The sequence below is a fragment of the Lepus europaeus genome, chromosome 13 (assembly GCF_033115175.1).
Source record: "Lepus europaeus isolate LE1 chromosome 13, mLepTim1.pri, whole genome shotgun sequence".
Classification (NCBI taxonomy): Eukaryota; Metazoa; Chordata; class Mammalia; order Lagomorpha; family Leporidae; genus Lepus; species Lepus europaeus.
Window position 1 is genome coordinate 24,044,238 of NC_084839.1, and position 13,962 is coordinate 24,058,199.

Genomic DNA, 13,962 nt, shown 5'->3' on the forward strand with positions numbered 1-13,962 from the left:
ACCTGGGTCCCTCCCACAGGTTCTGACCCTGTAGTGGCTGCCGCGCCCCCACCACAGAAGTCAAAGGCTCTTCCGCACTTTTATTTAAAAAAAAAAAAAAAAAAAGACACGCAGGGAGTGCCCTGGGTGACTGGGCCACGCACGATGCCCAGCGGGACTGAGTCAGTTCCGGTCGCGCACGGTCCAGCCCGTGGAGGGGGAAGAGGTAGGGGCTTTGCCGGCCCCGGCCCGACGGTCACTTGCCCACAGAGTCGAATATGACGCGGTTCTGCTCGGCGCGCTCCCGCTGACTCTGCGTTCGCGCCAGCTCCAGCAGGGTCCGCAGCAGGTGGAAAGTGAGGTCAATGGACAGAGGAGGGTCGTCGCGCCGCGGCCGCTCGCTCGCCGTGCTGGGTCCCCAGCTGCCCGATCCCGCGCGGCGCGGAAACCGCTCAGCCAGCAGCAGGAGGAGAGCGCGGGCTCCGCCGCCGTGGTTCCGCGTCCCGGGGCTCCAACGGAGACTCGGGTCCTGGACCCCGGCCGCCGCCGCCGCCTCCGCCGGGCTCCACTGGTTGCTCCCGGGGCGCAGCTGTGCCAAAAGGAGCAGCGCCCCCAGTAGCGCCGCGCGTCCCGCCTGCCTCATGGTGCCGCCGGCCCTGAACACACAGGGGTAGCGCGGGGTGAGGTGTGCCTGGGGCAGCCGCAGGTGGCAAACTCCCTGCGCACACCCAGCGCCCTGCCGGGTCCCTCTGGCTGCCGCCCAGTGCGCACAGCCTGCCCCCAGCTCTAGCCGCTTCCCGGCCCACCTCTTTCCTTCCCTCGCCCTCCTCCCCGAGCTCCGTGCCTCCCTCCCGGAGGGTCGCGGTGGGTGGACTGAGTGCGGAGTCCTGGAGCTGAGGGAGCTTGGTGGACGCTCGGAGCCACTCACAGGTTGTCGGAGAGCGCCCGCCCGGCGCGAGACGGAGCTCCAGCCTCTGTCCCTTGGGGCGGGCCGAGTGCGCCTGGGGAAACGCGGGGTCTGTCCCGGGACCGCCGCCAGCCTTATATAGCGCCAGGACAGCTCCGACTGACGTCAGCGAAGAGCTCGCACCGATCGTGGAAGCAATGACAGCTTCAGCCCCGAGTTCGGCAGGTTGCGTGCCCCCGGAGGGGCACACTCCGGACACGAGATCGTGTCCCTGGGGCCAGCGCTGGAAACAGCACTGGACTCCCGAGATCCGGAAGCCGGCTGGGACCTAAAGGTTGCTCTGACACCCCCAGTGCCCCTCGCCCCCTTAGAGCAGCCAGCAGTGTGGAGGCCCATCCCCAAAGCAGACTGCTCCCGAGTTTCTTCTTAGGCACACGAAAGGGAGGCGAGCCACAGAAGCTGTCCATGGTGCTGACCCTGCCCGGGGCCTCAAGCAGGGGGCCAGAGGCATCCGGAGAAGGCTCTGCTGCTCAGATCCAGTCCCCTGCTGCAGCTATCAGTTGTGCACACAGAGAATCGGCAGCGCACCACCGGCATTCAGCCAACGCCAGCGCCTGCCACAAAGTCTCCAATAAAGACCTCATTACAACCCTGGGTCTAAGGTCCTGTGGCTGCCTGAATGAGGCACTAAGCTGAAGAGGGTCTCTAGCCTCAGGGTGCTTTCGAACCACATGAGGCTGCTCCTTCTTCTTCTTCTTTTTTTTTTTTTTGACAGGCAGAGTGGACAGTGAGAGAGAGAGACAGAGAGAAAGGTCTTCCTTTTGCCGTTGGTTCACCCTCCAATGGCTGCCGCAGCTGGCGCGCTGCGGCCGGCGCACTGCGCTGATCCGATGGCAGGAGCCAGGTGCTTCTCCTGGTCTCCCATGGGGTGCAGGGCCCAAGCACTTGGGCCATCCTCCACTGCACTCCCTGGCCACAGCAGAGAGCTGGCCTGGAAGAGGGGCAACCGGGACAGGATCGGTGCCCCGACCGGGACTAAAACCCGGTGTGCCAGCGCCGCAAGGCGGAGGATTAGCCTAGTGAGCCGCGGCGCCGGCCTCCTTCTGCTTCTGAGTTCGCCCAAAGTGGTGGCTTAGCAAAGGCCAGTCTTTCTCCCGGGAATCAGACAAGTGTTACTAGAGCTTTGGCTTTCTAGTTAAGATCACTGGGTAAGAAGTGAGAAAACTTGAGTTCAAGTTTCTACTGTCACTAACTCACGGGTGACCTGACTTCCAAGGATCTCAGTGTCCACACTGGGTTGGTACTCCCAGGCCTCTTGCCAGTTCGAGAAATTGCGACTCCTCAGTAGTTTTCTGCTGAGTCTTGCTCATTTCCTCTGCGGGTTCCAGATCACATACTCAATGCCATACTTACTGCAGCATATGCGGTTTGAAGGACCCCAAAGAGTTGGAACTACACTTGGGCTGGGAAGGGCTGGATTGGCAGATGTGTCTGGGGAGAGAGGGGATGAGTGGCATTTGCCGGGCACTGGGTGTAAAACTGACAAGGTCAGATGGTACAACACATATTTACAGGGCCAGCATTGTGGCACAGTGGGAAAGCCACCACCTGAGATGCTGGCATCCCATATGGGTGCCAGTCCGAGTCCTGGATGGTCCAATTCTGACCCAGCTCCCTGCTTTTGGCATGCGAAAAGCAGCAGATGAGGATGGCCCAAGTACTTGGGCCCCTGCCATCCATGTGGGAGACCTGGAAGCTCTTTTTAAGTTATTTATTTATTTGAAAGGCAGAGATACAGAGAGGGAGAGGAAGGGGCAGAGAGAGAAGTCTTCCATCCATTGGTTCACTTCCCAGATGGCTGCAATGGCCGGGGCTGGGCCAGACCAAAGCCAGGAGCCAGGACTTCTTCTGGGTCTGCCACGTGGGTGCAGGGGCCCAAGCACCTGCACCGTCTTCTCCTGCTTTCCCAGGCACATTAGCAGAGAGCTGAATCAGAAGTGGAGCAGCTGGAACTCAAACCGGTGCCCATATGGGATGCCAGTACTGCAGGCGGCAGCCTAACCCTCTCTGCCACAGTGCCGGCTCTGATAAATCAATCTTTAAAACAAACATTTATTTGTGGAGTTATGTACCATGGTGGGAGTATGGTCAGTCAGGTGCTGCCTAATTATGCTGATGTGACGACCTGCACATCCCACAGCAGCCCCTACCACCTGGCGGCACTGTGGCCATGGTGATGTTGTAACATGGAAGTGTAATGCATTCCTCACCCATCTGTGGCAATGCTGGCGAAAACAAACCTACCATGTTACAGTCATGTGGGTACAGTAAATACAGTTACAGGACATAATTCTTGGTAATAAACGACTATGTTACTGGCTTATGTATTTACTATGCTCTACTTTTAACTGTTAGCGTGTACTCCTACCTATTAACAACCTTGACTGTGTGCTGAGTTATGCTGGTAGCAGCCTGTAGGCTTCATCTCAAGAGGCCACCGCAAGTGACTGATCTCTCTCATCTAGGATGCTCACACAATGACAAAAGCACCTAAGGAGACACCTCTCAGAAAGCTTCCTTGTTGTTAAGTGATGCATTATGAAGGTTTTAGTGACTTCAGAAGCTGTTAGTTTACATTTTAGGGTGAAATGTGCCAGCTCAGAGGACAAACCCCATGAAGTTCTGGCGAGTGGCCCAACCACATGGAAACTGCCCTGGCCCCTTTGGGGAGGTTGTCTGACCATTCCAGGGTCAATCTGTCACTGCAAGGTACTAACAGTGGAGCAAGGCAGGCTTAGAGCTGGTGTGCCTTCCAGGACAGGTAGGAGTTCCAGATGACGGCAACAGACTGGACAACGGCCAACCTAGGGAGCAGGAAGAGCACAGGGAAGGGCAGGAAGAGGGAAGGGAAAGGGAGGAGTTAGTCTCCTCCCGCCAGCCCCTCATGGAGGGGGGGCCTGTGTGGCCTGGACCAGAGGACACAGCTCAGATCCTGGTGCCATCCCCGAGCTCTGTCTCCTGGATGAGGACCTCCAAAGTTAAGCACCCTCAGCAGCTGTGGTGACATGCACAGGTCTGCCACACAGGCCCCTGGCCACGCCCTTTCCAAATACATTTTTCTATGCACCTTGCACCAGCTGAGATTTTTCCTTTCAAAAATACTCTGCCTGCTGGATAAAGGAATATTGCCATTTATCTTAAGTTAACCTGGCTCTAGTTTCAATGATGTTGTACAGGATCCTAGTGTTTGGTATTTGGTAATTCTCCATTCCTTTTAGTATGGTGAGTCGTGTAAATTTTGACTGTCTTCCCTCTAATGAGTTCTATATTTTCACCTGTTCCCAAGACCCCTCAACTCCAAGCATTCTAACTACTACTATTCTAACTACTATTGTGAGTTCCACTCTATTTTTTAAAAACTGTGCTTGCGCAATCATGTTTATTATTACTACTTTGCAGTAAACTAACCCGATCAGGTTCCTACTTGGCCTTCTGGTCTACCTGTCTGTGTAACCTAGGCTGTGGCACCCTAGGCACTGTCCCTGCAGATGTGCCATCAAAGGCAGAGAATCAAGGGTTGAGGAGGCAGAATCCTCCCTGGGAAGATGACAGTCAGTGGGCAGGCACCCTGAGCAGGTTCTATGAAGACTGAGAGGTTCTGGAAAAAACACTTAGAGATCTGAGAAGCTCTGACCAGGGCAGAGTGTGCCACTGGGGATCTGAGCTTGCCTACTATTTGCTTCCAACTGCTGGTAACATGGCTCTTCCTTGTAGGGTCGGGTAGGGGGCTGCATACCTGTAGTGCAGGGGGACCAAGTAGAAGTTGGCTAACTGCACAGCAGGCCAGAGCTGCAAGGGACAGAAGGTGATGGTTAGTGGCTGGCCCCTAGACTCAGTGCCTTACCTGGCCCTGCCCCTGCCCCAACTTCCGCACACCAGTAACAGCTGAAAACCTGCTGAGTGCTTCCCTGAGCATGGTGCCCACACAGGCAATGGGAACCCCAATGGAAGGGTTCTTGGGTTGGAAGGACCCCCAGGGCATCTCTGAACTTAAGGCAACAAGACAGGCTGTGAGTGTGTCAGCTCTTACGTAGTAGTTGGTGATGAGGGCGTCAAGATAATCCTGAAGAGACAGAGAAACAACAAATTAACACATCTTCCTCCAAGCAGCTCCCACCTCCCAATGTGAATGTTACACACAAACTTCTCTTCAGAGCACACTCCTGTCTCACACTCCCCTCAGCCCCTCTCCTCCACAGCCCAGGGCTCCACCTGCACCTCCACCTTCTGCCTACCTCTTTCCCCATGGGCTGCCACCCTGGCAGCCAGAAGCCTTGCCCACACCTGCCCCGCTCACCCGCTGTAGCTTAGCCCAATTGTCCTGGGCCGACAGTCCATTGAGTGTCCCTACCAGAGGGAGGAAGCAGCCTAGGAAACATGGGGCAAAGCACCCCTAGGACAAGAAACGAAAGCTCCGTGAGCCCCTTACTGCCCCGCCCCCAGCCCACCCTTCCCGACTCCCTGTTCTTTCTGCTCACCTGATCCAACAGCATCTTCTTCAGCGCATCCACCTTGGTGCCGCCTGGGAGGAGCCGGTCCAGAACCTTATACCAGCCTCCTACTACCGGGCCCTGAGAGTCAGCCCGACAGGGGAGCTGGATGCAGCGAGGGGACCCGTGGCTTTTAAATCACAAAGCTCCTCCCCCAGATACCAGAACCCAACTCCCAGGGAGGCAGACACCAAGATAAAAGGAGGGTGGCAGGGCTGGCTGAAGCGTGGAGAGGCCACAGGCCACTAAAGGGCAGCACAGAACCAGAACACCGTCCCGCTGGCTGCAGCCCTGCTGCAGGCAGAACTTACCACAAAGCCACAGCCCAGAGATGCCATGGTCAGGGTCCGGCCGGTCTGGTGTTCCCGCAGACCGCGTTTCTCCACCAGCTGCTGTGAGATAATGTCACCCAGGCCCATCAGGGACCCTGTGCAGGGTACACAGGTGTTGTCAGAACACGGCTGCTACTCCAGGAGGGAAGTGAGTCTGCTCTGGTGCTCTGGGCCCCAGGACTTCTTCCTTCTGGGGGTAAAGGACCAGTTCCTTCTTCCTGCCTCAAAGCCCTCCTCTCCCCAAGGATGGTGACACCTCGCGTGTGCCTATCAGAAACTGGGATGAACAGGCTAGGGCCTAGGAGCACTGTACTGAGCAGCAATGGGGGAATCAGAAACTATAGGCCAGCGCCGTGGCTTAACAGGCTAATTCTCTGCCTTGTGGCGCCAGCACACTGGGTTCTAGTCCCCATCGGGGCGCCGGATTCTATCCCGGTTGCCCCTCTTCCAGGCCAGCTCTCTGCTGTGGCCCGGGAAGGCAGTGGAGGATGGCCCAAGTCCTTGGGCCCTGCACCTGCATGGGAGACCAGGAGAAGCACCTGGCTCCTGGCTTCGGATCAGCGTGATACGCCAGCCGCAGCGGCCATTGGAGGGTGAACCAATGGCAAAAAGGAAGACCTTTCTCTCTGTCTCTCTCTCTCACTGTCCACTCTGCCTGTCAAAAAAAAAAAAAAAAAAAAAAAAACTATAGACAGAGGAAGGAAATCTTAAGATCCTGGGGCTGAGACCTGCACAATCACTTCCTCCAAACTCCTGCTTTTAGAGGTGTGGAAACGAGAATGCAGGAACTCACATATCCAGTAAGGGCAGAACCGAGGCAAGAACCGGGGTGGGACTGTTAGACCTGGGTCCTTCCAGGACACTGCACTGTGACTAGGTCATGTGTAGGATGGCAAGGACCCTGGCCACTGCTCTTTACCTTGGTCTGGGGGTCTATTTGTGAAAGCAGCAGGAGTAACTCTTTTTCTTTTAAAGATTTATTTATTTATTTGAAAGTCAAAGTTACAGAAAGAGAGGAGAGGCAGAGAAAGAGAGAGAGAGAGAGAGAGAGAGAGAGGGCTTCCATCTGATGGTTTACTCCCCAATTGGCTACAATGGCCGGAGCTGTGCTGATCCAAAGCCAGGAGCCAGGAGCTTCCTCTGGTCTCCCAAGTGGGTGCAGGGGCCCAAGGTCTTGGGCCATCTTCCACTGCTTTTCCGGGTCATAGCAGAGAGCAGTAGGGTCTTGAACAGGCACCCATATGGAATGCCGGCGCTTCACGCCAGAGCGTTAACCCACTGCACCACAGCGTAGGCCCCCGGAGTAACTCTTTTTCTAAAACAACAGTGCTCAAGTGATACCAGGCAGGCAGGTGACTGGTGGAGCGAGTCCTGACCACCTCTCAGCAGAATCAGCCAAACCCTGACTTCCCTATGACACCCCAGACTGAGCTGGTGTAGGTGTCACAGCCATTCCCCCAGGCCTGCGCACCGGCAACCCCTCCCATCACTGCAGAGGCCTAGCTTCAAGCAGCCCTCATCAGTCACCCCCACCCAGAAGCCAAAACAGACATCATCTCTATTGACAAAGCCCCGTCAATGACAGCGGCATTACGGTTTCTAGCAAACACACCCTGATGGGGCCGCCTGGGGGTGACCGCACAATCTCCAGCTTGCCTGTCTGAGTAATGAGAGCCCCTCTGGTCCCACAGCCACCACTGTCCCTGTGCCCTCAATTAGCACTGGGCAAACACATCTTCCACCCTGTTCCTTGGCCCGGAGCTGGCTCTGACGTCCGTGCTGGCTGCACACTCACTGGTCTGCTCTTCCCCCATACCCTCCGCACAGCTCTGCCCCAGGACAGCCTACCCATGGGCAACTGGGGGAGGCTGGGGGCTGGGCTGGGGCCAGGCACCCCTTGGTGACCTGGGCTGCTGGTCATGGAGCAGCCCCGGGCCCCCTGGCACACCCATCAAGGCAGCCCTGTCTTGGCTCTCCAGGGAATCCCCAAAGTGGTGGGGGCTCTTCCCAGAACACTGCTAGATATGAGGTCTCCAAGGACAAGAACAGAAGCCCAAACACCTCGCTATCCTATTCCCTCTGACACTCAGAGGAGCCCCCTGGCAGGAGCTCAGGAAATCAACAAAGGAAAAATGTCATACAGCCTCAAATCACAGGCCTACCCTAGAAAAGGGCGTGGAGAACTCCAAGTCCAGCCTGAAGGACCGTGGTCAGGCTGCAGGAGAGAACCAGGGAACCGAGGCTTGCTCCCCACCCCCAGGCAGTCAGCTCTTAACACTTCCCGCACCCCCACCTGACAACAGGAGGTACCAGGTGCACTCCCAGGGAATAAAGAGACGTGAGGAGGTCGACACAGGGGAACAGAAAAGGCAATCACTTCCTAAATGGAGGAACTAATGGTCTGACTGTCCACTTGGGCCAGATGGTCAGTGTGCAAAGGGCTCTCACACACTTAATATCTCACAAAAGGCCTAGGCAGGAAGTGAACCCACCTCCATCTGATGATAAAGGAAGTCTCTGAGGGATTGGACTTGGTAAGTAGTGGAGTTGGGATGGATGCAGGGCCTCTCTCGAGGAGGAGCAAGGAGGCTACAGGCTCAGAGGCCAGGAGGTGCCAAGAGGTTCCTGCGGCTGCTACTCTGCATGGAGTCCCTGCCCAAGCCAGGGCCCCAAGGGCCTGTGTATCAGAGATGCCTCCTGGACTGTCTTTATTCCCTAGTATTCCTGTCACCTTGTAGGGATGGCAGGCAACAAATTCCCAGGACCCAGAGAGGTATGCCTTGCCAACAGTCACACAACAAGTTCCTGACTTTTAGCCCCATGGTCCTGGAAGCCAACAGGCTTCGAGAAAGATGGATTCTAGGCCCCTGAAGTGTGACCATCAAGCTGGAAGGATGACCGGGTGACAGCGGAAGTGACAGGTGGTACGCACTCTGCAGCCTCTGCCAGTTCTGTTCATCTCAGACACCACAGGTTCCTGCTCTGCCCACAGATGATCAGGGCCCCTGGACCCACAGCAACTCCATGCTGGTCTAAGGCACAGGTCCAAAGAACAAGACCTGTATTTGTAGCCCACAGGATTCTTTGAGGAAGGAATCAGCCACTCAGATTCTTCATCCCCCCTTCCCCAACCCAAACAGACCCCGCCCCGGAAATGAGGGGTTGTCCAGGATCTTCCAGTGCCCTGGATTCCTTCTCCTTGGAGTTGTGGCTGGAGGCCTGCAGACACCAATGCCCAGGGTCCTGATGGGGCAGGGCAAGGGGCTGCTGGGTAGTGATGTCCCAGTGCCAACCTGGGCGCAGAGCCCAGTGAGCAGGCGCTGGCGCAGGTGTGACATCATACCTTTGGGCAGGTGCCAGTTCTCATGCCGTCACTCCCCACCAGATCCAGCGGGCAGGGGAAGGGGAGCCTGCCTCTGAGCACAGATTTGGGATCACCCAGTGTACAAGTGGAAAAGCCCCAACTTCTACATTTTCCCAGAGTAGGGATAAATGCCCTACTTCCTCTGTTTTGCTCCTGTCCTTTTTTATTTTTATTTTTTTAAAGATTTATTTATTTGAGAGGCAGGTCAGAGAGAGAGGGAGAAACAGAGAGAAAGGTCTTCCATCCACTGGTTCACTCTCCAAATGGTCACAACAGCCAGGGCTGGGTGTATCCAAAGCCAGGAACCAGAGGCTTCCTCTGGGTCTCCCATGTGGGTGCGGGGGCCCAACGACTTGGGCCATCTTCTACTGCTTTCCCAGGCCATAAGCTGGGAGTTGGATTGGAAGTGGAGCAGCCAGGACTCCAACCGGCATCCATATGGGATGCTAGTGCTGCAGGAAGAGGCTTAACCTACTATGCCACAGCGCTGGCCCCAACTGCTGACTTTTATGTGGAGTCTTACATGTGAGAAAATAAAGCATTTACAGAAGGCGAGATGGTAGAGGGACAGGAAGTAGCTTCTTGGAATGAGGAGCAGTACAGGCAGGTGGGCAGGATAGACAGCTACCGGCACGGAGCAGCAGCTGCTGGCCCAGGGGTCTCCAACCATGAACTGCCTGCCTGCCTGGTTGGGATAAGAGATTGGTTTGGTACAGAGCCAGGGAGAGCTGAAGCCCAGCATGTGGGAAGTGGAAGAGTGCACCTGGCCTCAATGTTCCCATTCCCGGTCTGAACCCAGAAAATGACACAGAATGGAAGGTTCTGCCGCCTGTTGAGTATCTAAATACAGCCGAGACTATGCTCAGCATCTGCTGGCCCCAAGACTCCCAAGTGCAGGGCAGTGCCATGGGCAGCATCCTCGGTTGGCTATCTATCTATCTATCTATCTATCTATCTATCTATCTATCTATCTATTGGGTCCACACTGTGGTGTAGCACGTATCCAGCACTGGATTCCATAAGGGCGCCTTCTCTCTCTGTAACTCTGCCTTTCAAATAAACAAACAAACACTTCATAAAAAAAAACACTTATTTATTTCAAAGTCAGAGTTAGAAACAGGGAGGGAGAGACAGAAAGAGCTCTTCCACCTGCTGGTTCAGTCCCCAGAGGCCACAATGGCCAGAGATGGACCAGGCTGAAGCCAGGAGCCAGGAACTCTCTTCTGGTCTCCCACATAGGTTGCAGGGTCCAAGCACTTGGGACATCTTCTGCTGCCTTCCCAGGCACAAGCACAGGGAGCTAGATCAGAAGTGGGGCAGCCGGGGCTCAAACCAGCATTCACACGAGATGCCAGCATCTCCAGTGGCGGCTTTCCCAGCTTTACCACAATGCTGGCCCCAGCGCCCTGGGTTCTAATGCCAGCTCTACTGCCAACCACAAGGCCTCAGGGCATGTCATTCTCCCTTTGCCTCAGTTTTCTGCTGTGGTTATCAGGCACTAGACTGAATGGTTTCCTAGGCCGGTTGAGCTCTCACATTCTGGTTTACTTCAGACTCCAGGGAAGGCAGTGTCTGTGGGAGCCTGGCTACTCCCATAGTGGGACTAGGTGACCTAAGATGGCTGGAACTGGGCCAAGTGGAGACTGAAAGGGCCCTCAAGAAAGGAAGGGATACGGCTGACTCAGACTCTGCAGAACACACTGCAAAGCTGCTCCAGGCTGCCCTGCGCCTGACTCTGGCTTGGCCAAAGCTGAGTATTACACACTTCCCTTGAGCCGGTTCAGATTTCTGCGATTTAAGTCTGATTCCAGCCAGCACTGCAGTTCGACCTAGTAGTGGGTCCTTCCTAGTAGTGGATCCTTCCTCCAGGCCTATCCACACCTGGGCCTTCACTGTCGATGTCAGTGACTGTGCAGCTTGCGCATTGAGGGGAGGTCACATCCCGAGGGGAACCTTTGGCCAACGCAGGATGGGAGCTGGAAAGCCTCTGTTCTTTCAGAGTTCTAAGTAGTTCAAAAGCTTCTCAGCCAGTTTCAAGGGGCTGAGCAACCAGCAGCCCTTTGCAGCGGCCAATCTGATAATGCACTTTCTTACTGTTCTCTCTTCCCCTCCATGGGGTTACTTCCTACTCGCCAACAAAGCACCTGCACATGGGCTTCAGGCTCTGTTCTTTGGAGACCAGGGCTAAGACAGTCATCCACGATGGCAAGTGGAACACACCCAACCCAACCCAAGACCATTGTAGAAGAACAGCTTGTTGTGCCTGGATTGCCAGTAGTCGCAAGAAGGGCCAGCCTCTTGAGCCTTTAAGTTTACTGAGCATTTCCTGATTGCTAAAGCCTCTTCAGAGATAGCCCCTCTGTTGTCCCTGTAAGGTCCTATTGCTAAACGCAAGCCTCAGAGAACTGAAGCCTTAAGGGGTTTACTGACGTGTCCTGATAACGCAGCTCCTAGGTGCTACGGCCCTGCGATTTAAATCCTGGTCTTCCAAAGCCAAGTCTGAAATCTCTGTGCTGTTCTCTGGTGGGACGGGACCTCAGCGACTACTATGCTGGGGTCCACATACGGCTCAGTGAGCTACATCCACCTTCTCGTTTTATGTGTAGTTTGCTCCACGTCCAAGGGAGGAAATGTTGGAGAAGAAGGCTAGGCGGCCACAGGCAGCTTCAGGGCTGAGCTGGGACGTGAGCAGAGCCTTAGGAAGGCTGAGGGAGGGGAGCCAGAGCGCTCTGCCACCAATGGCCCAGAGCCTCCACTCAGCCGCATTTCTGCACTCAGGCCCCTTGGGGCTCCAGCTCCAGATCCCTTGAATAGGGAAACCAAAGGACTATCCTTCCTTCCCTAGTCTGACGGCCACGAGGGGGAACCTGCCACCTGGCAGCTCCGGGCCCTGAGGGAATTTGAGGCTGGGCAGAGGGCCCAGCGTGTCAGTTCCCATCACAGCCACACAGTCCAGCGTGAGTCACCACACACGCAGCCAGGTGAGTCATGCAGGCTGCCGGACGCTCCGAGGACAGGACACGAGGTGGCTGGGCACAGGAGGCTGGAGAAGGGCCCAAGGAGGGGCAAGAGTCCATCCGCTGACCCATCCTGCGGTGACGCCTCTAGTGCTGACGCGGGGTGATGCTGGCATCAGGAGCCCCTTTCAACCTTGCTTTCTGTAGCTCCCCACCCCTTCCAACATTCTCGAGTCCTGCGCCCTTCCTCCAAACACAGGGGAGACCCCGCTTTAACCAGATTCCCCTTTGCACTGCCCCAGTGGTCAGAGACTTCCGGCCCCTCCTCCTGCAAAGTTACCTAGCTGTGCACCGCCCCCTACGGGAGCTGCCCTGCAGAGTGAAGACGGGAACACGTGCAGGTAAGTGGTTGGGTTACCACGGTGAGGCTGTTACTCAATCTCCACTGAGTTCTAAAAAAAGCCTTGGCTAGTATATTGTTTGGGGATGCACACATAGATAGGAAAGCGAAAGAATGATATAAACAGAAGCCAGGAAAACGGCAGTCTCTGCCTGACTCAGGCACCCACGGGCTCTCAAATCCGGGTACTGATACAGGAATGTTCCTTCCTAATACCACTTACACTGTAAATACATGTTTTAGTATTCTTTGGGGTATTTCACAATAAGAAATACTAGGAAAAATAAGATAGTTGTTTGAGAACCTTGATTTCAGATTTAGGTGTGTGATCTCACATGATTCGAATAATGCTTTGTGGGCCCCTCACGATATCCTGTACGTGGAAGTGCTTTGTGCACTGTAAAATGTTAGAGAATTTGCTGAGTTATTTTCCAAGTCGGAGACTCCTGGGCAATGCCTACATACTCTGCTGCTTGAAGACCTTCACAGCCAACGTGGGCGCTTAAGCACAGCCTCGGGGCACCTACCCTCCGAAGCACACTGGGGACCACACTGGGGACCGCGTGGGGTGCCAGCTAGCCTCTCCAGGGGTCTGCAAAGAAGCAGGAAACGAGGGAGGTGTGGCGTCTCCTGTCAGTCAGCCTGCTCTGGTCGCACTCGGGTCCCAGAGGGACACTCACCAGCCGTCAGGACCTGGACCTTCCACGGGTGAGCAGCCAGGGCCCGCTGGTATGCCCGCCACAGTGCCATGCTTCCTGCCAAGCCAAGAGGAGAGGGGGTCACCCCCGCGGCTCCCCACGATGAAGAAGACGCCTGGCATCCTCGGGCCCACTTCCCCCACCCCCTCTCCAATGCGTCTTAAAGGGGCAGGGGCCCGAGAGGGATGCTTCGTCCCAGGAGCCGCCCCGACAGTCGGGGGAGAGGACTGCGGGGAGCCCTGGGTTCCTGGCGGTAACCATCTGCTACCCCACCTGTCAGGGCAAGCTCGCCCTGGCGCCCACCCGGAGCTTGGGTCCCGGAAGAGTGAGTTCAGTCAGCCCCCCGATTCAGTGAGCACCGGTACGCGTACGGAGTCCAACTCCACGCCAGCCACAGGACCCATCGCTGCCTGGGCCTGGAGGACCACGTGCCCTGTGGGCACTCGTGGCGCGCGCCACTCCCAGCCAGTAACCGCGGCTCACCCATCACTCACCTGCGTGCGCGCTCCGCGCCCAGCGGTCCTCCCACGTGATGCGCGCTGGCCGAGGGACTTCCGCCACAAGCCCCGCCCCTTCCGGCCCGCCTGCCCGCAGACTTTGGGACCCAGAGGGGAATGGGTCTACAACGCCACTGATCGCCGTGGAGAGCTGCTCAGCTCGGTCACCCCTTCTCCGAGTGGACTGTGTCGGGCCCCGGTGTGGTGTCGCCGGGCGTTACTTCCCACCGGGGTCCAACTCCAGCCTGCTTCCGCCCCTCACGCCCCGCGGCCCGGGC

At 56.4% G+C, this 13,962-nt stretch overlaps 2 protein-coding genes across 9 annotated transcripts; both read right to left on the reverse strand.

Moving 5' to 3' along the window:
• Positions 1 to 113: 113 nt before the first annotated feature.
• Positions 114 to 1,636, reverse strand: UCN (urocortin). Its single transcript, XM_062210168.1, has one exon. It carries the CDS (start codon positions 620 to 622, stop codon positions 236 to 238), a length of 387 nt encoding a protein of 128 aa, XP_062066152.1. The 5' UTR covers positions 623 to 1,636; the 3' UTR covers positions 114 to 235.
• Positions 1,637 to 1,928: 292 nt separating this feature from the next.
• Positions 1,929 to 13,959, reverse strand: MPV17 (mitochondrial inner membrane protein MPV17). 8 transcript variants are annotated; one of them, XM_062209142.1, is made up of 8 exons: positions 13,170 to 13,244; positions 5,748 to 5,863; positions 5,425 to 5,541; positions 5,244 to 5,339; positions 4,977 to 5,009; positions 4,683 to 4,735; positions 3,664 to 3,750; positions 1,929 to 2,377 (listed from the first exon to the last, which is right to left on the reverse strand). In XM_062209142.1, exons 1-7 carry the CDS (start codon positions 13,237 to 13,239, stop codon positions 3,681 to 3,683), a joined length of 555 nt encoding a protein of 184 aa, XP_062065126.1. In that variant the 5' UTR covers positions 13,240 to 13,244; the 3' UTR covers positions 1,929 to 2,377; positions 3,664 to 3,680. The 8 variants fall into 8 exon arrangements, with proteins under 8 accessions (XP_062065126.1, XP_062065131.1, XP_062065127.1 ...); XM_062209147.1 differs by lacking the exon at positions 1,929 to 2,377 and adding an exon at positions 13,682 to 13,959 and having other exon boundaries at positions 2,644 to 3,750; positions 5,425 to 5,468; positions 5,748 to 5,828; XM_062209143.1 differs by lacking the exon at positions 1,929 to 2,377 and adding an exon at positions 13,682 to 13,958 and having other exon boundaries at positions 2,644 to 3,750.
• Between the last annotated feature and the right edge of the window lie 3 nt (positions 13,960 to 13,962).